The sequence below is a fragment of the Papio anubis genome, chromosome 4, assembly GCF_008728515.1.
Source record: "Papio anubis isolate 15944 chromosome 4, Panubis1.0, whole genome shotgun sequence".
In the NCBI taxonomy this organism is placed as follows: Eukaryota; Metazoa; Chordata; class Mammalia; order Primates; family Cercopithecidae; genus Papio; species Papio anubis.
The window spans coordinates 144773438-144799662 of NC_044979.1; the positions used below are offsets into that span (position 1 = coordinate 144773438).

At 53.5% G+C, this 26225-nt stretch overlaps 1 protein-coding gene across 7 annotated transcripts in view; it reads right to left on the reverse strand.

The window, feature by feature from the left end:
* Positions 1-26225, reverse strand: part of SDK1 (sidekick cell adhesion molecule 1) — a 653438-nt gene that overhangs the window by 49499 nt on the left and 577714 nt on the right. For all 7 annotated transcript variants that reach the window (XM_031665629.1, XM_031665628.1, XM_031665627.1 and 4 more), the window contains 3 exons: positions 12808-12923; positions 10534-10720; positions 8314-8451 (listed from right to left, as the gene is read on the reverse strand). In XM_031665629.1, the coding sequence (XP_031521489.1) occupies positions 8314-8451; positions 10534-10720; positions 12808-12923 (441 nt within the window). The remainder of the gene's footprint in view (positions 1-8313; positions 8452-10533; positions 10721-12807; positions 12924-26225) is intronic.

The following is a 26225-nucleotide window of genomic DNA, read 5'->3' on the forward strand; positions in this document are numbered from 1 at the left end:
GCTCCAGGTGGCCTGGTGCTCTGGACAATGTGATGCCTCAGGGGTTCCAGGAGTGTTCCCTAGGTGACGGGGACAGCCCTGGGCTCTGCCCAGCACACAGGATGAGCTACGACTGTGTTCCCAGTGGAGTGACTAGAGGAGCTGCTAGTACCGGGTAAATGCTGTGCCCTCTACTTCCCTTGGGCTGACCGGTCAGTGCCTGGCCAGGAGTTTGCAGATGTCTGCCCCAGGCACAGCCCTGGTTCTGGGTGAGGAGGCATGGAAAGAGGTCAGAGGACCCCACAGAGCCCCTACCAGGTGAGATCACCGTTTACTTTGTAACTATCTTTACCACATTTTAAAATATTTTGTCCTCACAATATACTTCAAGTAGCTAGCAATTCACACACACACACACACACACACACACACACACACAAATATAAACATACGGATCATTTCGTGGCAGTCTTTCTGAGAGAACCACCACGACCACAGCAAGTGAATATAATTCCAGCCCAAATCAAGGACGCCTGATGTTTCACTGCGTTTGCAACCGTTTCTCTGGGACACGCACAGACTCCATGAGCATGTAAAATATTGAAAGTCACAGGGAGGTCGAGTTACCGCTTTTGTGCTTCCACGTGGGGAATCCTGATGCAACGGTGAAGGGGTGAGGGTCCGGATTTTTCAGCGAGTCCCCCATGCAGGCACAGCTGTCTCCTGGGGACCTCGGGGAGGAGCAGACAGGAGTGCAGCCCCTCCAGGTGAGAGCGGGAGCAGCGGCCGTGGGGCGAGGCCGGTCCGGGTGTGGAGGTGCAGGGTGGTGAGGGCTGCACAGTGTGACCTCCATGGGGTGCACAAAGCTGCTCTGCTTTTTCCTAGTCATTGCTTTCTGTTCAACCACCCTGCCCTTGGCCACACTCCATCGTGGGGCGTTGTGGCCCTTTTCAGGCTATCCCGGCATCCTCCCACATTCAACAGAGAGTTCACTTCCTCCCTTCTCCAGCCCCAGCAGGCCAAGAAGCTCAGAAACACCGCAGGCAGAGCAGCCGCCAGGATGAGTGCTTCCTGAACCACCATCCTGCCAAGGCTGACTGTGAAATCTGCAGAGTCAGCTGGGAGGAAGAGAGAATGCAGGAACGGGGATGGGAGTGAGTCTGAAGCCCACTGCCTGCTCCCTGTGTGAGGCTGGGCAGGGCATGTGGTCTCTGCAGAGTCCTCAGTTTCTTCCTCTGGTCTGAGGTTGGCAGCGCTTACCTCATAGGCCCACAGTGAGGAGTGAGGCGTAGGGAGGATGAGTGGGAGTGCCCAGCTGAGAATCAGGACCCCAACTCTGACTGTTGTGTAAGAACGCATAACAGGTGCTCCGTGATCAGCATGGACTCCTCACTCGCTGTACCTCTCATGCACCAAACCACTCCAGAACCGAGTGACTCAAAACCACCACCACCGAACCAGCTCCCGGTCCCACGGGGCCATCCTTTGGCCGGGCTGGCCTGCACTGGACTCAGCGTGTGTCTGCGGTCACACAGTGAGTCTCACCAGGGGTTGGCTGGCCCAGGTGGCCCCTCTCTCATGCTGGGCCATGGGTGGCTGTTGCCCCAGAGGCCAGCCCAGGTGTGTTCACATGGTGGCTGGGTTCCAAGGGCAGCAGGAGGACCAGGGTGCCTCCCAGGTGCAAACACGTTTGAATCCACTTGCCTCACGACGGCTGTTGTCCCGCTGGCTAAAGCGAGTCCCATAGCCCAGCGCAGAGTCAGTGTGGGGAGACTCCGCCCACAGGCCCGGACTCAGGAGAAGCGAGCAATGGGCCCCTCCACCTCTGCCTGCTCTACCTTCACCACCCACCAATTGGGAATCTTCATCAGAGGCCACTGCTCCGGCCCCCAGATGAGATACATGCCGACTCAGTGAGTCTGATCTGCCATCCTCTCTTGGTCCACATTCTTCTTTTGGCGTGTGTGGCTGTGGGATGTGGCTCGTTGGACAGGCCTGCGATTACTGTCTTGGCAAGCCAGGGTTCTGGCCAATACCATCGGGGGAGGCAGGCAAGTGCCAGGGTCCCGAGGTTCTGCTGGCATTCATGGTGAGCCAGGGCCTTCCCCAGGCAGCCATGAGGTCCACCTGGGTGGCGCCAGGGGGGACAGGGTTGCTGAGTCCTGCCTGAGGGAGAAGCCAGGAGGGGTCTAGAACCTACAGCCACACTCAGGCTCATCCCGGCTGGAGTCAGACCACGGGAGATGGTGCCTGCAGCCTGATGGTGTTGGGGCAGGAAAGACCCCGGCAGGGACCCCATGGCTTAGTCAGAGCCAGGTGTCGTGTCTAGAGACAGCTGTACAAGGCCGTTGGGTGGGGGCTGGACACCTCATGTCACTAGCACCACTGGGCAGCCCATACCTGGATCCGCTGCTTGACTGACGTGAAGGAATCAGAAGTCTGGAACGTGCCCAAGCCCCCAACAAGCCCAAACGTGGGGGGTCTGCATGGCTTGTTCTTCCTGATACCCGGGGAGGTCTGATGAAGCTGTTTCTGCTGAGATCCTGGTCGCCCCTCACCCTGCAGAGCCAAGGAGGAGCCCCGAAGCAGGACAGTGCTGATCCCCTCTCGCTCTAATCTCCCAGCACATTACCTTGGTTGCAAAGCCAGGAAAATCCAGGCTGAAGGAACCAGACCTTTGCAACAGACAAAAGAGACAAGGCTGGTGACGGACGGTCTTGTTTGTGAAAAGAGGCGAAAATGGGTGTGACTAAAGTGACTCCACCTGTTGTCATCCAGGGGCGTGACAGGCCCCACACTCGGCCATGCAGCCAATGATTTGTCTAGAATATAAAATGCTTTAGTGACTCCTCCTCACGCCCCATCTCTGAAGTTCACCTTCACGTTTACTTTCAGACATGCAAGTGCTCCAGACGCTTTCTAACGCACCATGGAGCAGTTTAGGCCTTGGCTCTGGACTCAGAACACCTGGGTTCAAATCCCAACCCTCTTCATCATTTTTGAAATGAGAGGCCTTGGGCAAACGTCTCTGTGGCTCTGAGCCCAATCTCTTTGTCTGCAGGAGGAGAAGAAAAGCTGCAGCCACAACGTAGAGCTGTTCTGAGGATCTGCAGATAGCGGATATTAAGTACTTAGCACAGTGCCTGATGGGAGCTCAACCAACATCACTTGTCGCTGTGATTATACCCGGGAGGTGCCTGTGTATAGCGAGAACACAGAATGCCCGTGTGAGCGGGACGTCTAAAAATCTTCTGAATGCTTTCAATTTCCCAGTGACGCAAACACTGTCATGAAACAAGAAACGGCAACAATGGAAACACATGGGAAGCCAGGTGTGTTGGGTCTTTTCTCTGGGAGACTGGGCTGGGAGGAAGGTTTGGTAGGAGCCGAGAAGCAATTCTAGGGGAGTAAAAGTACAGAGAGAGGAGCACCCAATGCATCGAGGCCCCTGTGAGAGGAGGGGAACCAACACATCGAGGCCCCTGTGAGAGGAGGGAACCAACACATCAAGGCCCCTGTGAGAGGAGGGAACCTACACATTGAGGCCCCTGTGAGAGGAGGGGACACAATACATCAAGGCCCCTGTGAGAGGAGGGAACCAACACGGGCGCCCTGTGAGAGGGGAACCAACGACGAGGCCCCTGTGAAGAGGGGAACCAACGACGAGGTTCTCAGGAGAGGAGGGGAGCTAACGACGAGGCCCCTGTGAGGGGGGAACACGAGGCCCCTAAAGAGAGGAGGGAACCAACGTGACAGGACCCTCAGGAGAGGAGTGGAACCAACACATCTAGGTCCCTGTGAGAGGAGGGAACCAACGCATTGAGGCCCCTGTGAGAGGAGGGGAACCTACACATTGAGGCCCCTGTGAGAGGAGGGGACACAATACATCGAGGCCCCTGTGAGAGGAGAGGGGAACGACGTGAGGTCTCCTGTGAGAGGAGGGGAACTGAAGATCGAGGCTCCCCAGGAGGGAGGGGAACCAGCGAGATTTAGGCCCCTGTGAGAGGAGGGGAACCAACGACGAGGGGCTCCTGTGAGAGGAGGGAACCAGCGAGGCCCCTGTGAGAGTGGGAGGGGAACCAAATGAGGCCCCCAGAGAGGAGGGAACCAACGCATCGAGGCCCCTGTGAGAGGAGGGAACCAACGACGTGAGGCCCCAGAGAGGAGGAACCAACGCATCGAGGCCCCCAGAGAGGAGGAACCAATGCATCGAGGCCCCCAGAGAGGAGGGAACCAACTATCGGTGTCTCCCTGTGAGAGGGAGGGAACCAGCATCGTAGGCCCCTCAGAGAGGAGGAGGGGAACCAACGCATCGAGGCCCCTGTGAGAGGAGGGAACCAGCGCATCGAGGCCCCTGTGAGAGGAGTGGAACCAACGCATCGAGGCCCCTGTGAGAGGAGGGAACCAACGCAACGAGGCCCCTGTGAGAGGAGTGGAACCAATGCATCTAGGCCCCTGTGAGAGGAGGGAACCAACGCATTGAGGCCCCTGTGAGAGGAGGGGAACCCGCTGGCTTGAGCCCCAGAGAGGGACACAATACATCGAGGCTCCCTGTGAGGGAGGGGAACCAGCGATCGAGTCTCTGTGAGAGGAGGGAACCACGCGATCGAGGCCCTGTGAGAGGTGAGGGAACTGAAGACGAGGCCCCTGTGAGAGGAGGGGGAAGCAACGACTGAGGCCCCTGTGAGAGGAGGGAACTACGCGATCGTGAGGCCCCTGTGAGAGGAGGGGGAACCAACCTGATCGAGGTCTCCCCAGAGAGGAGGGGAACCAACGCATCGAGGCCCCTGAGAGGAGGAACCAGCGCATCGAGGCCCCTGTGAGAGGGAGGGGAAGCAACGCATCGAGGCCCTGTGAGGAGGGAACCAGCGCGATCGAGGCCCCTGTGAGAGGGGAGGGGAAGCAACGACGAGGCCCCTGTGAGAGGAGGGAAACCTACGACGAGGGGTCTGTGAGAGAGGGAACCAACGACGAGGCCTCCCCGAGAGGGAACCAGCGACCGAGGCCCTGTGAGAGGGAGGGAACCAGCTTGATCGAGGGCCCTGTGAGGAGGGGAAACCAGCATCGAGGCCCCTGTGAGAGGGGAAGCAACGCGATCAGGCCCCTGTGAGGAGGACACACACATTGAGGCCCCCTGTGAGGGGAGGGAACCAACGCATCAGGGCCCCTGTGCGGTACTTCTGATTGGGTAATGACCCATGGAATGGCCTTGCCTGGAATGAAGTACTTTTTTTTTTTGAGACAGAATCTCTCATTCTGTCACCAGGCTGGAGTGGCCATCTCAGCTCACTGCAGCCTCCACCTCCTGGGGTTCAAGCTTACTTCTGCCTCCTCAGCCTCCTGAGTAACTGGGACTACAGGCACATGCCACCATGCCTGGCTAATTTTTGTTTTCTTTTTCCTTTTTTGAGCTGGAGTCTCAAATTCTGTTGCCCAGGCTGGAGTGCAGTGGCGCGACCTCGCTCACTGCAACCTCCGCCTCCCAAGATTAAGCAATTCTCTGCCTCAGCCTCTGGAGTAGCTGGGATTACAGGTGCGTGCCACCCACCACGCCTGGCTAATTTTTTGTGTCTTTAGTAGAGACGCAGTTTCACCATCTTGGTCAGGCTGGTCTGGAACTCCTGACCTCGTGATTCACTCGCCTCGGCCTCCCAAAGTGCCGGGATTACAGGCGTGAGCCACTGCGCCCGGCCAGTTTTTGTATTTTTAGTGGAGACAGGGCTTCACCATGTTGGTGGGGATGGTCTCGATCTCTTGACCTTGTGATCTGCCCACCTCGGCCTCCCAAAGTGCTGGAATTACAGACGTGAGCCACTGCGCCCGGCCCATGAAGTACTTTCTCACAAGACTAAGAGTAGCAGCCCAGGAGAGAAGCCCAGAGGCGCACACCATGGAGTTTCCAGAGAGATTCTGTAAATCCATTAACACAGAAGACTAGGGAGCAGAACCAGTTACTTATTTGAAGAAGAGTGGGAAAACTTGAGCTGTTTTTGATTAGGAAGGACTTATAGGTTAATCAGAACTATGATGCTTTCACAGTCATTTCTCATTTGAATGGTTCTCGTTGGTTATGACCCTTGAAAAGGCATTTGTAACATAGGCTCATGAAACCTGTGTGTATCTCCAAAATTCTGTTTCTCCCTGCGTGACAAGCGAGACCAATGGGCATGCCTGCTTCTGGGCCTCTGCTGTGGGACCTTGAAGGCAGTCTCGTCCAGGCCCCCTGGCTCCCAGGCAGGAGCTGGGTTTCTCGGAAGGTCATGACAGATCCCGGTCGCCCTCGAAGCTACCACACTAAATCCATGTCCCTCCCGTGCCCTCTCTGCCGGTTCAAAAACCACGCCCACATCTCACCTGTACTGTTATTTACCAGAGTCCATCGATTGTCTAAGGCGTGATTTTTTTTTTCTTTCTTTCTTTCTCGGATTTTCACATCTCTGACTTGGGATGCAGCTCCGAATTGATGATACAAAAGTACAAGGCCCTAGTTTATTGGGAGCATTTTTTCTTTCTGAGCACTTCATAAAATAACGATGAATCTTACAGGGGACGGCATCTGAGATTCGGTGAAATAAAAATCTAGTGCTTAAATTTTCTTCATCAAATCAACTCCCTGTTTCATCTAAATGTGCTTATTTTAAAAGGAAACTTTTATCACTGCTTTAAACGGAGCGCCGATATTCTTTGATGTGCTGCTTGTATTTTTTCCTCCCAGACATTAAATAATCTATAATTTTTACAGTCTGTCTGTGTATATTACAGGGGGAAACTTGCCCTGGGCCGTAAGGCAGAGACAGATGGACTTGTATTTCACCACAGTGTGGTGAGAAAGAAGTGCCCCCCAGACCAGAATCTTTGGTGGACACATTAGTGTCTAGATGGCAGGAGAGAGGGACACAGAAGGCACTGGAATAATACCTGAGCAAGGTGCGCACTGACTCAGCAGGTACAGAGCAACGGCCACGTGCACAGCAGGGCAGACCCACCTGCCCGCAATCCCCATTCCTCCGCTTCGCAGCCAATATCTCACCAGCTCCACCTTCAACACACACCCCTGATCTGATCCCTCCTCCCCTGCCCCCGCACCGTTCCCCTTCTCGCCGCTCTCCTGTAGGATGATGCTACAGCCCCGGCCAGCCTCCTCACTCCCTGGTCTACAGAATCTCTGCCACCCATTCTCCTCTGAGCCACCTGCATTCCACCTTCCGTTTTCACCTGTCACTCATTGTCAAGCCCCTGTCATTGCCTCTCTCAGACTCCTCTGTGTAGGAAACACCTTCCCTGCTCTTCTCTGGAGGCTGTTTCTGGCAGATCTATGAAGTGTGGAGATGATCGATAGCTTCTTTCCATCGTGGCACTGAGACGGGGGATTCGGCCTGAGGGATCCCGGTCTTGGGGAGGTCTGGTCCTCCTGCTTCACTCTCCAGTGGGATATGCCATAGCCCCACGTGCTGTGGCCTGCAGTGTCTGCAACCCACTCACCAAGCTCCAGCCACTGGCACCACCCGAGCTCTGCCCACCGTGGGCCCCTGGATTGGCGGATCCTCCCATTGGAAGACCTTCCTCGGGATTCTTGTGTGTCTGGGCCCTTGTCACTCCGGTCTCTTCCCTAAGCCTCTCGTGTTAGCCCTCCTCTCTTTCCTTCAGAGCATTGATCACGCTCGGGCTGTTGTTTGCTGGTTTAATTACCTGTGTGTTACCTCTGCCCTGGACGCAGGAAAGCCAGGGTCCTGATAAACAAGCCAGTCAAGATCCTTGCTTTCCCGGGTCCTTCGATTCCAGGATCTGGAGCAGGTCTTGGCTTTTCCAGCATCTAGAATGGGAGCTTCATAGATGTCCGCTGAGGGGACGGATGAGTGAGGGGAGCACCAGGACACTGTCTAAGACACGGAGATGTCAGCATCCCTCCTAGGATGCTGAGGGTAGCCGAAGGCCCGTGTTGCGGGGCGTGGCTTCAAGCGGAACCTTGGGTGGTCTCAGTCAGCGACCACAGGACAAACATCTCGGGAGGAACAGGAGAGGAACGTCTTGGGTGTGACAGAGACAGGATCAAGAGCGTACATGACACGGCTCCATCGGGAGAGCGCCGTTCTGGTCTCAGAACACAGAGGTCTGGTCTTGGCTCAGCTTTTCCTCACAGGTCTCTGCTGGCGAGTCTCCACTCCCCACGCACTCAGCTCTGGCCCCTTCCAGCTCAGATTCCAAAACCCCCCACTTCAGGCGCCAGAAGGCTCCTGGCCCGCAGAGGTGGTCAGGCGCAGCTCAGTGTGTAGACTGTGGAGGGCTGGGCACTGGCGTGGCCCAGGCTCCCATCTCCCCAACCCCGGGTCTTACCTTGCACAGGGGCCAAGGGCTCGTACACCACCCGATAGCCCTGCAGGATGCCATTGGCCGCCGCAGGCTCGCCCCAGGAGACGTTGAGCGTGGTGGAGGTTATTTCTGAGAACGCCAGAAAGCTGGGGGCCCCAGGGGCTGGGAGAATAGAACACAAAGTGACTTTTACGGAGGCTCCTTTATAGATCATATACATACATGTCTGTGCCTCCGTATAGAATAAAAAATGTTATTACATGTTATTTTCAACTCAGTAAAAGCCTAAATGCCATAAAATGAAAAGATTTATTGATCACCTCAGAACTTCCGAGGATCAATCAGAAACGCAGACCCTCCCGAGAAGCGCAGAGAAAATGACAGTGTTTAAACACAAAGGGGCTTGAGAGACAAAACGGCAGAGGCATAAAAATGAATAATAGATGGAAACAGAAAATGAAACGCAGAGAGCTCCATTTTCTAGCAACTGCTGGAGGATTCCAGAGGCTCTAGTCCTGCTCTTTGCGGGAGAGACGGAGCTCTGTGAGGGATGAAGCTTCTCTTGACCCCTCCTCGCCCCTCCCTCAGAGGCCTGGGGGTTTTGGAGGATGCCCCCTGCTCCTGCACGTGAAATTGCCCACGAGACTCTCCCAGCTCTGAGTGTCCCCCTGGATCTGGAGGAGGGAGGCAGCTGGTGGAAACATGTAGCGCTACAGAAGGTCAGGTGTGGCCGGGCACAGTGGCTCACGCCTGTAATCCCAGCACTCTGGGAGGCCGAGGCGGGCGGATCACGAGGTCAGGAGATCGAGACCATCCTGGCTAACACGGTGAAACCCCGTCTCTACCAAAAATACAAAAACTTAGCCGGGCGTGGTGGTGGGTGCCTGTAGTCCCAGCTACTCGGGAGGATGAGGCAAGAGAATGGTGTGAACCTGGGAGGCGGAGCTTGCAGCGAGCCGAGATCACACCACTGCACTCCAGCCTGGGCGACAGAGCGAGACTCTGTCCCAACAAAAAGAGAGAGAGAGAGAGAGAAAGAAAGAAAGAAAAAAAAGAAGGTCAGGTGTGTGGCCAGGGTGATGTGGAACCTGCTGGCAGCTCCCCCTCTGCCTGGGCGCCGTGTAAGGTGGGCGTGTACTGGGGCCGCCCCTACCAGATGGCCTAGATGGGGACCTACTCTTCTCGCCCCAGTGCCCCTCGCTGCTCAGAAGTGCCTGTGAAGTGGCACCCACCCTGCTCCCTCTCTGCCCTCCCTCCAGTCTCTGGATCCCATAGCTACGACCAGCCAGGCCGGCAGTGCTCAACACGGCCCTGCCCCATCTCTGTCCACAGGTCTGCCCGCGTCCTTCCAGCTCAGATGTGGGCACTGGATGAAGCCAAAGGAAGTGGTCCTTGCAACCTGGTTGTGGTCAGCACGTGGGAGTATGATGCCGAGGGGCCCTGATTGCTGGAGTCCTTTGTCTGTGGGTCGGCTGAGCCCACGGGATGTCGGAAGGCCCTGAGCCCTACGTCTCTGCCCACGGCTCCCAGACCTCACTCTCCCGGTCTCTCAGACTTCCAGAATCCTACAGAGGGCCTTGGAGAGCTCCCTAGAGCTGAAGGTCAAGCAGCTTCAAAGCATCCTCCACCTGCTAGGAAACTGAGATGTGCTTGGAAGAGGGGTCTGCTGAGAACAGGCGCTGCGCCCTGTGTGTGGAGATGAGGCCAGAGCAGCGCGGCGCCTGTCCGAGCCCTTGGGACTGCCCTGCGGCATGCACGTAGTGAGCAGTCTCCAGGGGTGGTCTGTGGCCCTGAGACCCAGGGGAACACCTGTTGCTGTGGCCTGACTTTGCTGCCTGAGGAGACCCCCCACCCCAGGGATCTGGACACGCCATCAGGCAACCCTGATGAGAAGTTCCCCTCCCTGGAGGAACTGGAATGGATGCTGTCAGTTATGAACGAGGCCTCACTGCAGACTCAAAGCCCTTCCTCCCCTCTGAATCTCCAGGGCTCTGGAAAAAAACACATATTGCTCCAACCCACCTAACATGTATTTAGTGCCACTGTGTAAGCAGTCTGAGGCCGGGCACAGGGAGAACAAACGAGCCAAACCCAGTGCTGCCCATCCAGACACTCCCAGCTACACAAAAGGTGTTGCCTTCTGCCTGGGTGGGCCAGGAACCACTGTGTGAGGGGACCTGAGCTGGCGCTCTCAAAACACGTGTCCAAGGAGGCCTGCCCAAAGGAAACCCGCCTTCCTCCTACCCGCCTGGTGGGTGCGCCCCTGCCGGGGGTCACTCCTGGGCCCATCTCCAGCGGCGTTGAAGGCTGATATGCTGACCAGGTACTCGGTATGGCTGGTCAGGTTCTTCAGCCTCACCACGGGCTCGGGGAGGAACAGGACCTTCATTTTCTCCGTGTCGTTCTGGCTGTCTGCCTCCCAGTAGTAAATCTGTTAGGAAGAGCAAGAGGTTGGGGTGGCCCCTGGGGAAGCCTTCCAGGAAGGGAGGCCACTGAGTGTAAGGTCAGAGTGAGGGGGTGAGCTGAGTTCTGGGGCGAGCTGTGCCTGGGTGGGAAGGTGGAAAGGCTCTCTCCTGGAGGAATCAGGGAGAAGCTGAGGCTACTGTGCACCGACGGGGACCCCTGGCTGCTAATATTGTTTGGGAGATGCTGTTTAGCATTTTCCTGATGTTCATCTAGGGTTTGAGCACTGCCTCATTAAACAAAGTGCTGCTGAAGATGAGGTCTGAGGACGGAAGGGAAGCTTCCTTTCGGCTGCCGATGACGTGCCTTTCCTTGCAGACCTAGCTCTGTCAGTGTTTTGATTTTTGGCCTCTCCCTCTCCCCCATCTTCTGGAGAGAAGGGAAGCCATCCCGTGTCCACCCCGTGCTCTGAGCTGTGGAGAGAACAAAGCCCCCAACTCCTACGATGTGTTCCCACATTTTGTTCAGAGCCGACATTTAAGTTTTCCTCAATATGGCAACATACTTTGGAGATTACAGCAATCAAAAACAACAGGCAGGAGAACCATGTTGGGCTCAGGGCTGCTGGGAAGGCCTCATTCCTCTGGGGTGCCATTTCCTCTTGTCTAGCTTTTATGTGCTTGTAGTTGAACTTGATGCCCAAGCACAAAGGTTTAAAGAGGTTGCCAGAATTGCTTCCCTAGACAGCTGGCCGGAAACCACCGCTGCCTCCGGCCAGTGCCAGCCAGGCTGCCTAAAGACAACACCAATCAGAAGACCTACCTTGGCTCTGTGGGTCTAAACCACGGCCAGGCTGTTAGAGCGGCTTGCCCGTGTGAAAAGGCAGCACGGAGGCTTCGGGGCGGCAGCCTGGAGCACCCCGGGGCTGGCACGCCTGCCTCGCACACCTGCCTGCCTCGCTCCTGCTGGGCAGGCCCTGGCAGGTGAGCATCACTCATTTCCACCTGCAGGATGCAGCGGGCTTCTGCTCACTGAACTGACCGTCTAAGATCTTCTGCTCGCCCAGGCCTTGCTGACTTGAGATCAATATCCAAGTTCAATGTCTTTATCATTAAGGAAATTAGAAAACATATTTTGGACATACATAAATAGCGCCATGCCTCCAAGCTCATGGGGCTCTCCATTAGCTCATTCATCACTGAAACAGCCCTGCCATGGAGGAAGGTATTAATTTTCATAACACACCTGCAAAAATCATCTTTAAATGGACATTTAATTGGTCTCTTAGTCATTAGGGGAGGCTAGCCCACAGAATCTGATGACTGATCGACTTGGACCCCGGCAGAACAGACAGGGAAATTCATTCCGGAGAAGGATGGGGGCGTTTTCAGGGCACAGACCCGGGATGCTTAGGGGCCCTGCACTCTCCACAAAGGCCAGGCCTCAGGGATGGGATGCCACTAGGCGCTTCCTGACCCCTGGATAACCCAGCCCTACATAACGATTCCTCATTCGAGGCTCTCCTGTTACGGCCTGCTGCCTTTCTTTCTCCCCATCTCTAGACCCTCCAGTGATTATGGGCGGTTCTCAAAACGGGGTTCCCAGGGACCTCACATCTGGGACCTTGTGAGGAATGCGATTGGCGGGCCCCACCCTGGACCGACTGAATCAAGGGACTCGCTCAGTGTCCAACTGTGACCCAAGGGCCTGTCTGGGATGGGGAATCTGGTCTCTTCCAGGCGCCCTGTGTTCTTTTATTGTCAGCCAGTGTACTGGGGGCTCCAGAATGGGCCCAGGAAACGGAAGGATTCCCCAGCCACGCCATGCGCCCAGAGTGGGGAGAAGCTGCTGGATGAACAAGGGTCCCCAACCTGGGTTGTTTTGTGGTGGGCACAGCCAGCCGCACAGTGAGCCTGCTCCCCCGTGATGCCTTCCACTCACAAGCAGCTGTGACCACAGCTAAGAGGCCAGGTCCAGCCAAGCTCCGACGCTTGGGCCCCAGCTCTCCAGGCGGAGCGCCTGCAGGGTCTGCTGCTGACAAAGCAGTGGGCAGGACCACGTGAACCAGGGGTGCGCCACTGAGCCGGGGGAGGCAACCGCACGGGAGGGCCTTGCCTTGTAGCCTTGGATGTTCCCATTCTGGCTCTCCGGGGGCGGTGGGTCCCATGTGACCTCCAGCTGGCTGGCCGTGAGCGGGGTCACCTGCACGTTCTGCGGGGCCATGGCCGGGGCTGAGGAAAGAGCAACATGGAGAGAAGCTGAGATGTTCATTCTGAGCCGGCCCGGACCCTCGCCCACACACCCACGGGGCTCACGCATGCCCTAATTCCGCTGGGAACCACGTGAGAGATTCTGCCCTGGGCCGCCACCCTGGCTTAGGAGGCCTTGGACAGTTATGTCCTGGGATCCATGGCTCTGTGTCCCCGCCAAGAGCTCTCAGCTCTTTTTTGCCAGGGAAGACCGCAAATCCTTCCCATATGATGTTCTTAAATGCATACAATAAAATATATAGAATTGCACAGAAAAATGATTATACCGAGATACAGTTAGCAGAGTATTTGAAACCAAAGGTATGAGATCGTAATCCACGTGCTTCTTGGTTAATACCTGACCAGGCTTAGGGGCTGGTCTGATGGCTGCTGTGAGATCAAAGCATTGATAGGTGAGGATGTTAACTTGAGGTCCCAGCAATGCCTGGGACGTGACAGGGTCACCGTGGCTCTGTCCGCGAGGGAGTCACAGGACTCCTGACTGCTGTGGTTTTTGTCACTGATATTCCTGATTGAGATTAGAGAAAAGATAGCTGTGTTGCCATGACAGGTTCAGGCATCCCTGGCTATGAAGACCCCATCTAGATGAAATTCGTCCAGACACAAAGAATTGTCCCTACAAGAGGGACAGGGAGCTCCGATGTCTGAGAACATGGCTGCACCTTGCTCTCTGAGGCCAGCTCTGGCTTCAAATTCTGAGGATCCAGTCTTCGCCTCTAGCCCCCTCGCTCCCCCTGGGGAGGAGCTCACTAGGGTATCGTCTGCGTTTGCAGGGCTACATGGTGCATGCAAACCAAAGGACACACGAGGATGGTGTGGCCGCGCCTCCGCACCTCACCACACCGCCATTAGGGGTGTGGCCGCACCTCCGCACCTCACCACACAGTCATAGGGAATTGGGAGCACACACCTGCATTCCAGAACATCTCCGTCCTGTCTACCCCGTGCCAGCTTCACACCATCTTTGAATTCCACGCTGCGCACTTCCTCTTGACAGCCTATTCTCCGCTACTCCCTCCTCCCACTGGGGCTCTCCTGGCTGTCCATGAGCTGGGCCCTGGGGAGCTCCAGGGCAGCTGTGCCGGGGGCCTGGCTCCTGCAGAGGCCAGCCGAGCACTCCTCTCCACCTGCAGCCGGGGCTGGAGCTGTGGCCCAGGAGTGCAGCCTTTTGACCAAGTCTTTTTACGGACCATTGATGGAGACGATAAAACAGTCGTGTCCGAGGGAGACGGTCCAGCACCCGGCTCTCTGGAAAGGCCTTCTTAGGAGAGACTGACCTCAGGACTCACCCCTTCCCCATCACCCCCTCCCCACTTTCTGCTCTCTCCCCCCAGTGCAGAATAAAATAGTAATTAACACCCACGCAGCCTGACACCAACTATTTATTTTGTTCTAACTGTGTGGTTTCCATATTATCACTGCCCACCCTGCCGTTAATGGAAATGTTAATAGCTCACACCAGGTTGTTGTGACAGACGCTCAGCCTCATTATCAGAAATTCTTATTTACCGCTCCATTAAACAACAGAATCACACAAAAAAACAATTCAATCAAAACTAACTGGAGGAATTTTAACAGCCACATTAATAATCCAAAACATAAATAAAGTTAATGTCTTCTGCATGTTTGCCATCGGCAACTCCATTGCAAAATTACTGTTGTACAATTAAAATGTGAAAGGCAAAATTGAGCGCGGCCATTACCTGGTAGTCGGTGAGACATCGCCCCCCCTCCCCATGACACCCCCAGGGTTTCTTTCCAAAGATGGCCAAACTCAGCACGCCCATGACAGCTCTGGACTTGGATATCTGCCTGTAGGAACCGGTGGAATCTGTGAGCTCCAGGTGAACCCCCAGAAATCAGGGGCCTGCATGCCCCTTTCTCTGGGGTGAACACGAGCTGTACAAAGGCCCCTGGCCCTGTCTCAGGCAGCTGAGCTGCACTGCTGTGCCCACCAGCAATGCTGCACCAAGGCACTTCTGGACCGTAAAATTACTGCAGGCAACAAAGCATTTTTTCTTGACGCCAGCAGGGAAGAGAGAAATATATGTCAACACTGAGCAAAGCACGTTGGTTTGGAGACTTATTTTTTGGCTCCTGAAAGCCGCTGGGTCTCCACCCTGACAGGAGAACCTGACTTTGAGGAAGGGCTATTGACAAGCCCCGGTGCAACTCTCATTCTTCGTAAAGCGTGTGCAGTCTGGGAGCCACGGAGCATCTGATTGTCGTTCGCTTTTTATTTTCCCACCTTAGCGTTTGCAGTGTAAGGATGACATACATACCAGCTTGGAAGCTTTAAAAAAAAAATACAAGAAATTATTTTTAAAAAGCATTTTAGACCGGCAGTTGCTGGCATCTGCTGATAGGTAGATGGCCTGCAACCAGCATTTAAAGAGTAAGGTGCAAAGCTGGGGTTTTCTCTGGAGTCTCATGCTCAGGCCATGAGGCCATCGTGGAGCTGAGTGACTCGGGTCCTTGCTGTGATGGCTCCTGTACCCTTGTCAGGGGGCCTCTGCAGCCTTGCAGAGGGATCTTGGTGAGGCAATGAGAGATAAGCTTTCAGGACCTCTGGAGGGCCCCTTACCTGACAGCCATCGTGGAATTCCTGACATTTCTGATATGTTCTGGGATTCTGGCTGATTGCTTGGATGGCCTTGCCTGGTTGGGTGCTGGGGGCTGAGCTGGGCTATGGCATGGCTCTCCCGGGGGTCTCCTATCTCTGTGGGAAGGGGTGGGCTGGAGGCTATAGCCAAGCCCCAAGCAGCAGCAAGGACAGCGTTCTGTCGCCTCACCCAGCCTCCCTGGGCTCGCTGTCCCTAAGTGGCCAGTGAGCTTCAGCTGAAACAAAAGCAGCCGCTGGGACACAGTGGTTGCCCTGACTTAGTCTTAATTTGCTGGTGGGTGGTAAGCACCAGCAGCTCATGGTTCTACCTCCATGTCCCACCAGACCCAAGGCGAACCTGGGCCCTGCCCGGCAGGCCTGGGCTGCAGCCCCCTCACCTCAGGGTTTAGGAACCTCTGCTAAAGGTAAGGCAGCTGGACAGGCACTGGTGTGGCTCAAACCTCAGGAGAAAAAACAAATGGTTATACATGGCACTTGGTGGAGCAATGGAGGCCTCAGAGAGTGAGGGAAAGTTTTCAGAGCTGTAGGAATTAACTCTGCAGGGAGAATGATGCTCATTCATTCAGCCTGCACCTACTCATTCAAAACATTCACCGTCCATCAGGTGGAAGGTCATCCATCTGATCTGGGGACAGTGACATGGCCCTGTGACTGGTGGTCGCTCCAACTGAGGGAGGACTGCATATTTTCCCCTCTCACCCCACATGACCAAATGATTCACTTTCTGGAGAGTCACATGGCCTGCAACCTTCTCTTCCAGCAGCCCTGAGGCTGGTAGTCACACGGGGGCTTCTCCCCCAGCCAAAGTCTTGGGACGAAAATGGCAGGTAGCAGAAGAGACGATGCCGGCACTCGGAGGGCGGCAGCGGGAGGGACCAGCACCACTGGCAGGACCAGCCCTTGAGGCTTGGAGGTTGTTTGTTATCTCAGCCTAATGCTGCCAAAATCTTCCTGAATATTAACCAGGGTCTAGGCCTGGGGCTGAGGGATAGGTGGACACCAGATGTGAAAGACAAGTTTCACCAGAGAAGGACATGCATCACAATAATCACGGTGCCAGGCAGAGTGTGAGGACAGGGTCAGGGGCCCAGAGAGCATGCCCAACTGGGGATGTGGGTATTTCCTGGAAAGCAGAACATCTGGCTGATCCTTAAATAACAGGGAAGATTTGAGACGTGACAGTGGGTCAGGGAGCAAGGGCACTGCTGACTGTAGAGATGGAAGGAGAAAGAGTAGAGGGGTGGGAACACGGGGTGTGGTGTTCACCTAACGCGGTGTTAGGTTCACATCAGACAGGTGGTCATCCTACTGCTAGAGCCACCCTGTGCCACGCCGGGTGTCTACTGTTGCCAGAACCACCCTGTGCCATGCTGGGCGTCTGCTGTTGCCAAAGCCACTCTGTGCCATGCTGAGTGTCTGTCACTAGAGCCACCCTGTACCATGCCAGGCACCTCCTATCACCGAAGCCGCCCTGTGCCATCCTGAGCACCTGCTGTGGCTAGAGCGGTATTGGACCAGGATAGACCATGCTAGATTTCTACTTTCAGTTTCTGTAGCCCATTGATTGACTGTTTGGGTAAAGTAAGGTTTTAATGGATAATTTGAGAATCAATGTTAATGTTTTAATATAATGAAATAATTGTTTCTTTATATGATTTTTAAAAAATTGTATATTCCTCAGTTTGCTTTAATGACATCAACATTTTCCTGGTGAGATTCTCTTTCTGATTTCCTGTGGAACTACGGGAAATATAATTCTCTGATCTAATTTACCTTCTCAGCATATCTTGCCAGCAATCTGCTCCCCTGAGAAGGGGGACCTGGAGACAGGCTCTGGGTCTGGGTGATTCTGCAGCTCGGGAGCCCTTCTCGATGAATCAGGAGGTTTAAAGGGATTACCCTGCTTCTACTCAGGTGGGGACAAGTGAGAGTTGGAGACAGAGAACAATGACTCAAGGCAGAAGTGCAAGGAAGCCAGGGGCCGAGCCTGAGCAGGCAACCCAGGAAACGCAGAATCCTCTGTCTGGGCAAGCGCACAGCCCCAGAAACAAAAGACATGGTGCCCGGTGCACTCCAGCCAGCTGAGCAGCTATCTGCCATGCCCACCAGGAGCTTCAGGTCCCTACATGAGCTGAGGGACATAAGGGCTTTATTGTAACTACTCAACTCTGCCTTCCTACGGCAAAAGCAGCCTCTAACAATCCGTAATGCATGGGCATGGCACTGTTCCAATAAAACTTTGTTTACAAGAAGAAGTAATGGGCTGGATTTGGCCCGAGCTCTTTGCAGCTCACTGCAGCTGTCTGCAGATGCACCTCCTGGTACTCACGCCCTTGGGAATCTTCTTCCCTTGAATGTGGGCTGAATACGTGGCTTGCTTCTAAGGAGTAGAATGTGGCACTGCTGTGACTCAGAAATAAGAGCCTGTGCCTTCTCTCCTGCTTACCCACTCCTGCACTCTGGCCAGCCCATGCTAATGAAGCCAGCTGCCATGTTGTGAGAGACCCCAAGGGGAGGCCCTTCATGGCAAGGAACTCAAGTCCAACAGTCCACGAAGAATGGAATCCCACTAGCAACTGCATGGGTGAGCCTGGAAATGCATCCTTCCCCAGTCGAACTTTCAGAGAATACCACAGGCCTGGATGACGCTGTGCCAGAAGACCCTGAGGCAGAGGACCTACCGAAGTTGTGCCCAGATTTCTGGCCCACAGAAACCAAGGTAGGAGATGTGTGTTGTTTTAGGTTGCTATGCTGGGATCATTTGTTATGCGGTAACGGATGACTGATACATCCCAGCTGTAGCTCCAGCTCCTCTAGGAAGGTGCCAGCCTCAGCCCAGCCTCTGCACATTCTGAGGGCTCCAAGACTGGCTGGAGTTTGGTGCAGCCCTTGCCATGAATGTTAGATTTCATGGTGTGGGTGTGCAGGTGATAACCCATTGTCAGGGTCCGCATGTCTTTACACACAGCCAGACTCGGCTCAGGGTGGGGCACTACAGGTACACAGAGGAAACCTAAGAGATGCTTCTGGCCTTATTTTGTGGGGCGGGGGGATGGAGTCTCGCTCTGTCGCAGAGGCTGGAGTGCAATGGCACAGTCTCAGCTCACTGCAACCTCCGCCTCCTGGGTGCAAGCTATTCTCCTGCCTCAGCCTCCTGAGTAGCTGGAATTACAGGCGCCTGCCACCACACCCGGCTAATTTTTGTATTTTTAGTGGAGATGGGGTTTTTATTGGCAGGTGAGTCAATGAGGATGACAGAATTCTAGAACTGTGCATGGGTTAATTTGAGTGGTTCTGAGTACAGATGCCTCAAGAACACAGACGAGGAGGAGTTACTGTGTGTTCTAAGTTCCAACTAAGCACAGGGATGTGTGGGGAGAAAGGCAGGGCACTCCAGGTGAGGGGCTGAGAGCAGCACAGGTGTGGCAGCTGGGGCAGGGGACATTCTCCTTCCATAGCCCCAGGGGATGGCCTTAGTCTGCTCTGCTCTGACATGGCAGCTGCAATCCTAACAAACTGAGTGACTTTAAAGATTGTGTTTTAAAAAGCAGTTGTTTCCATAGGAAAAGGAGGTTGAGGCCAGAGAGCTTCAGACTCATGATAACAAACATCTTTGTCCTAGAGATATTTCCATTTTAAAGGTTAGCTCTGAACCCTCAATACTACTAGACAACTCTGGCATTTGATTTCGTCCAGTAATGATCTTTGCTTCCCATCATCAGGGAATAGTGCGTCCACCTTCTCATCAGCTCAATAGCCATCATCTCCCACTGTTATGATAAACAAAGTTAAGAGCCGCTCCAGCCAGCCGGCTCTGTGGCTTGCAGACTGTGTTTGCTTCCTGGCCCGTAGAGTGAGTCCCCATCACAGGAAGATCCGGGTCCTCACAGATCATGACGGCATCACAACCATAGCCCCTAACTCATCAGTTGCATTATATGCAGTTTGTACTCGCAAAATTCAACCTGTTGGAGAAAGATTTTATTCTCCTTTTAGAAAACTGAGGCCGGGTACTCTGGCTCACATCTGTAATCCCAGCACTTTGGGAGGCTGAGGAGGGTGGATCACCTGAAGTTAGGAGTTCAAGACCAGCCCGGCCAACATGGTGGAACCCCGTCACTAGTTGAAACACAAAAATTAGCCAGGCGTGGCAGTGCATGCCTGTAATTTCAGCTACTCTGGAGGCTGAGGCAGGAGAATGGCGGGAACCAGGGAGGCAGAGGTTGCCGTGAGCCAAGATTGTGCCAGGGCGACAGAGCCAGACTCTGTCAAAAAACAAAACAAAACAAAACAACAACAACAACAACAAAAACAAAAAACTGAGGCTTCAAGGAGTTAAGTCACAGGCCTCAGAATGAGCTCAATCTAAACTTGGATCTGCCTAACTCTAAGGTCCAGGCTGCTTCTCTAAGGTGGGAGTTGCATAACTTTAGGTAAAGGCCCAGATAGTAAGGATGTTAAGCTTTGAGGGATGAAAGGGCTTTGTTGCAAGGATTCAACTCCACCTTCTATGGCAAAAGCAGCCTCCAACAACATGCATGGGTGTGGCGGTGTTCCAATAAAACTTTATTTACAAGAACAGGTAATGGGCTAGACTTGGCCCCTGAGTGGTTTGCAGATCCTGCTCTGAGGCAGATGAAGGAAGTACGGGAGGGCTGGGACAAGAGCAGAGGCCATGATCCGGAGATAGTGACTGTGAGCTGGTATGTCAAGTGCAAACAGCCCTGGGGCAGAATTCAAGGCACCTGGCCCAGGTGTCCCAGCCAACACCCTTGCAACCTTGTCCCCATCCTTTAACCCTGGGGCTGTCAGGAGTGCAATGGGAACTGGCAGCAGGCTCTGGCCACTCTGGGAACCCTGTGAGGGGCAAGTGAGGGGTGTGTGTGATGGGTTTGGGCCGCTAGCAGACGGTGGCGCTTCTGTGACACCCTGCAGGTAACGGGAGCTACAGGACATTTCCGCAGAGGCAGGAGACATGACATGAGAGGCCCTACGGAGCAAGTGAGGCGGAAAGGAGGGCACAGGCTGGCTTCACGCCCTCAGGGCCCACGTCCTGAAGCCCTCTGTCTCAGTGCTGATTTGATTCCACAGGGCCTCGCTGCCTTAGATGCAGTGGTCAGGCCTGTGCGTCCTGGTCCCGCCCATCAGCTGAGAGTTCCTGGAGGACCCTCTGAAACCATTCGCACTTTGCTTTTTCTCACCTGAGAAATGAGAGTAACCTTTAAGCCCTGCTTCTGCCTGCGTGTGGCAAGCGCCTGTCATCTATGACAAAGGAGAGACCACCGCAGGCAGCGGGTGGGGGTCTCCCTGAGATTCTTACAGTCCTCCCACATCCGAAGGCCAGGAGCGCCTGGGCCAGAAACCAGGTGATCTCTGGTCCTCGAGGGGAAGGTCAAAGAAACACTGTTTACAAGACCCAGGAGCAAATGGGGGTGGGAGAAACAGGCCAGGACAGCAAAGAGCTGCAGGACAAGCAGACCAACTCAGGAAAGCGAGCCTGACGCCAGCACTAGGCACTCCGCTCCCCTGTACACCATCGCAGAAGCTGCGGATGGGGTTTTACGGCCTCACACGCGTCCGGCCCGGCTGGCTATTAGGCCTTGACCGTGAAGCATCCATTCTGTTTCTCCTTGCGGGAGAATGTTTTCAAATAATTTTTCTTTTTTTTTTTCCTGAGATGGGGTCTCGCTCTGTCTCCCAGACTGGAGTGCAGTGGCATGATCACAGTTCACTGCAGCCTCCACCTTCTGGGCTCAGGTGATCCTCCCACCTCAGTCTCCTGAGTAGCTGGAACTAAAGTCATGCATCAGCATACCCATCTAATTGTTTCTTTCTTTTTTTTTTTTTTTTTTCTTCCAGAGATGAGGTCTTGCTACGTTGCTCAGGCTGGTCTCAAATCCTGAGCTCAAGCTATCCTCCCGCCTCAGCCTCCCAAAGTGCTGGGATTATAGGCGTGAGCCACCATGGCTGGTCCCGAGAACTCTTAATGAGGGCAAAGTACCACCAGTCTCTGTTCTGGCCAGCCTGGGTCTCCTTGCTGCTCTAACCCCAGGCAGGAGAGGAGGCCAAGGTTTCATATTTACCCATGTGATCCGCACAGCGGATCATTGGAGGCCACTCCCATTATTTCTGTTTAATAAGATAAAAGTTAAATACCATGCCCCAACAAGAAGCAAGGCTGGAGTTCAAGTCTAGACGGTCTCATTCCAGAGCCTGACTTTCCTAGCTATGGCCTTAGCATCTCTGGCCTTGTCCTGAAGAGTCAAGGGAAGGAGATAGGCAGCCCTTGTTAGCCAAGAGGCAACATCCATCTGATAAATTTTCTCTGAACGCTTCTCCACTAGGTACCATGAGAAGCACTGGTTCATGAGGGAGGATCTGTGTGCCTGGGATGGCATCAGCCACTTGTCCTCATGTGGTGCATAGTCTAGAGCAGGCCATGGGCAGGTCAGCAGGCAATTCCAGCCCTCAGGGTGGGCTCTGTGCTGGGGATGAGCCCAGAGCACTGTGGGGTGAGCAGCAGGGCTCCCCCAGGCAGTGCCTGGGCCGAGGAGGGCCCCCCGACCAGGAGCATCCAGGCAGAGACTTGAAGAGTAGAGAGGAGAGTTATGGCATGGAGAGCAAGGGGCAGGGAGGGGTCAGCAGCTGAGGTGGAGGGGGCCGCGTGTTCAAAGGCCCGGGAGAGATGGCACAGCACGTCCGGGGGACTGAATGGCTTTAGAGATCAGAGGTTTCTCTGGGAAGGTTTGAAAGCAGACAGTGAGACTGTCAAAGCTGTACATGAGAGAGATGACTTTGGCTATAGCTAGGGAGTGCACAGGGTGTGGGGACCCAGCCTGGAGGAGCTTTTGCAAGGACACAGGCTGCAGAGGGCAGTCTGAGCGAGGGTGGGGCTGCAACGGGGAGAAGAGTGGCAGAGGCAGGCCTGTTGGCAAGGGCCTGGAATCCACCAGTCGCAGTGACCAGGGAACCAAGCAAGCCGAGGCCTTGAGGGGTTAAGTCACACCCCCCATAATGGGCTAGATTCGAACCTGAATCTGCCTTGCTTGAAGGTCCACGCTGCTTATCTAGGCTGGGAATTAACGATACTTTCAGTAAAGGTGCAGATAGTAAGGGTGGTAAGCTTTGAGGAACTAAAGGGCTTTACTGTAGCTATTCAACTCTGCTTTCCTAGGGCAAAAGCAGCCTCTGACAATACGTAATGTCTGGGTGTGGTGGAGAGACTTGGGCTGAGGCTGGAGTTTCTGTCACAGATTTTGGGGTGGGTGGAGGCACCCTTCCCAGGGCACATGTGAGCAGGCTTCTTGCCACCGTGGCTGCTGCTGCTGAGAGGCTGGGGAGGAGCAGTGATGGCTTCGTCCCCAGGCAGAGCTCCTGTGGCACTGCTTCGAGGGCCCTCTGTGGATCCAGTCCTCTCTGCAGCCCTGCAGGCAAGCAGACTGAGCCCCAGGCAGGTGGAGTAATTTGCCCAGGGTTATGGGGACAGAGCCAGGAGCCAGACCTAGGCATTCTGGCTTCTAAGTGCCTGCTCCTGGGCTACTACACAGAAACCAAGTTTTGGACAAGTTGGGTCAAAGAACTTGTGGGGTCAAAGAACTTGTGGGTCCTCCCAGCAGAGATGCCAGGCAGACAGTGGGACTCACAGGCCTGGGTTCCCCGAGAGTCTTCCAGACAGGAGGGGGGGCTCGTGTGGGAGCTGTGGCTCCAGAGGCAGCTAAGGATGCAGAGTGATGTGGGGGAGGGACCGGGGGAAAGCTGAGCCCCAAGGAACCCCAGAGAGAAGCAGAGCTGGAGCAGCCAGGGCAGAGTGCTCTGGAACCCAGGCAAGGAATCGGTCTCAAATCGAAGGCCAGGGCGAGACCGGGGACACAAGCCCCCACTGGACTCTGTGACAAGCAGCGCCTCGCGTGACTATAAGAAATCACGGTGCACCATTTCAGGGTTGCTAGAAGAGTAGGTTTTAAATGTTTTCACCACAAAAATATGATCGTATGTGATGTGATGCAGACGCTAATTAGCCTGATTTAATCATTCCACATGGTAAACATTACTTTGTGCTCCATAAATGTATATGATTATATGTCAATTAAAAATACAAATTTTTTTTTTAAAGCAGCTCATAGATCTGCATCATGGTTTCAATGGCATGGGTTGGGGCTCACCAAGTCTAGAAAGACAGAACTGTGGGCTGTCAGAGCAGAAAATTCCAGGGGAATTCAGATGCTCACTAGATAACTGATAACATTGAGGGATTATTATTAATTTTCCTAGGTGTAAGAATGACTTTGTAGTTATACCTTGTGACGGTTAATACTGATTGGCTTGAAGGATTCAAAGTATTAATCCTGTCTGTGAGGGTGTTGCCAAAAGAGATTAACATTTGAATCAGAGGGCTGGGAAAAGCAGACCCACCCTTAATCTGGTGTGCACCTGCTCATCAGCTGCCAGTTAATATAAAGCAGGCAGAAAAAACGTGAAATGAGTGAGACTGGCCTAGCCTCCCAGCCTACATCTTTCTCCCGTACTGGAAGCTTCCTGCCTGTGAATATCAGACTCCAGGTGGTTCAGTTTTGAGACTCGGACTGGCCATCCTTGCTCCTCAAGCTTGCAGACAGCCTACTGTGGGACCTTGTAATCATGTAAGTTAATATTTAATAAACTCCCATATATATATGGGAATATATATATATATATATATATATATATATATATATATATATATGTATATATATATCCTATTAGTTTTGTCCCTCTAGGGAACCCTGACTAATACAGATTTTGGTGCCAGCAGTGGTTCTAGAGAAACAGAATATTCAGGATAGAGTTGTTTTGTTGGTTTTGGGGTTTCTGGAGTCGGCTGTTTTAATATGATTAGACCCAAAAATGCTAAGGACTCTACTTATAGTAGTATGGAGTACGCTGATAGTCCTTGGCATGAATTGTTTGGAGAGTTACGCAAAATAAATGCATTTGACACTCGTGATTTACCGCTTGCGAGAGGCAAGGGGTTTAGTGACTCTCTACATAATACCTTTGACCATATGTGGAGAACCAAGGAATATAATGAAGCTGGTTGGTTGCTCCTGAGTGCAGTGGACGAAGTGATGAAAGAAAATGATGAACTCAGGGATTCTGTCCACCAGCTTCACAAGCAGATACTGAGTCTCAAATCTGCTAAGATTGCCTTGAGTGAGAGGCTTAACTCCTGTAGAGAAAGAGCTGAAAGTGTGGAAAAACAGACACAAGCTCTTAACATGTGAGTGGCTGACCTGCAAGTTAAGGTGCATGCACAGCTTTGCCAGGTGTCTCCTGTTAAAGTGAGGGCACTGACTAAAAAAGAATGGGGGCCAGGCGCAGTGGCTCAAGCCTGTAATCCCAGCACTTTGGGAGGCCGAGGCGGGTGGATCACGAGGTCAGGAGATCAAGACCATCCTGGCTAACATGGTGAAACCCCATCTCAACTAAAAATACAAAAAACTAGCCGGGCGTGGTGGCGGGCCCCTATAGTCCCAGCTACTTGGGAGGCTGAGGTGGGAGAATGGCGTGAACCCAGGAGGCGGAGCTTGCAGTGAGCTGAGATCGCACCACTGCACTCCAGCCTGGGAGACACAGCGAGACTCCGTCTCAAAAAAAAAAAAAAAAAAAAGAATGGGACTCTGGAACCTGGAATGGGGATGTGTGGGAGGACCCTGATGAAGCTGAGGACACTGAGCTTGTCAACTCTAATGAGACTTTTTTGCCAGAAGAAACAGCTTCCCCATCCCCAGTAGTGGCAACATCCCAGCCTATTGTTGGACCTTGTGATCATGTAAGTTAATATTTAATAAACTCCCCTTTATATATATATTTATATAAAAATATTTTTATATATTTATATATTATATATAAATTTGCATTTTACATATGTACATATTATATATTTTATATATTATATATTTTATATATAATATACATTATACATTTTAATGTATTCTATATTTATATACAGTCTATTGGTTCTGTCCCTCTAGAGAACCCTAATACATATGTTAAAGAGTTCTTATAGGGATATATACTAAAAGTATTTGTGAATAAAATGATACGATGCTGTAAACCTCTATATATGATATCTGAGAGCTGCTTCAGGATCACATGGGAGGGGAGTAGAAGGATGTTTGGATGAAACCAGACTGGCTGTGGTGCCTTGTGGTTGAGCTGGGTGGCGAGCGCAGGAGTGTTCTAGACACGGGCGGGCATTGGAGATATTGTGGGTTTGGTTCCAGATCATTGAAAAAGGGAGTCACGTACATGTTTCGGCTTCCCAGTGTATATAAAAGCTATGCTTATACTATACCATAGTCTGTTCAATGTGCAAAGCATTTTGTCTGAAAAAACACGGTACATACCTCAATTAAAAAATAGTTTACTGGCCAGGTGCAGTGGCTCATGCCTGTAATCCCAGCACTTTGGGAGGCCGAGGCAGGCAGATCATGAGGTCAGGAGATCGAGACCATTCTGGCTAACACGGTGAAACCCCGTCTCTACTAAAAATACAAAAAATTAGCCGGGCGTGGTCGCAGGCGCCTGTAGTCCCAGCTACCCGAGAGGCTGACGCAGGAGAATGGTGGGAACCCGGGAGGCGGAGCTTGCAGTGAGCCGAG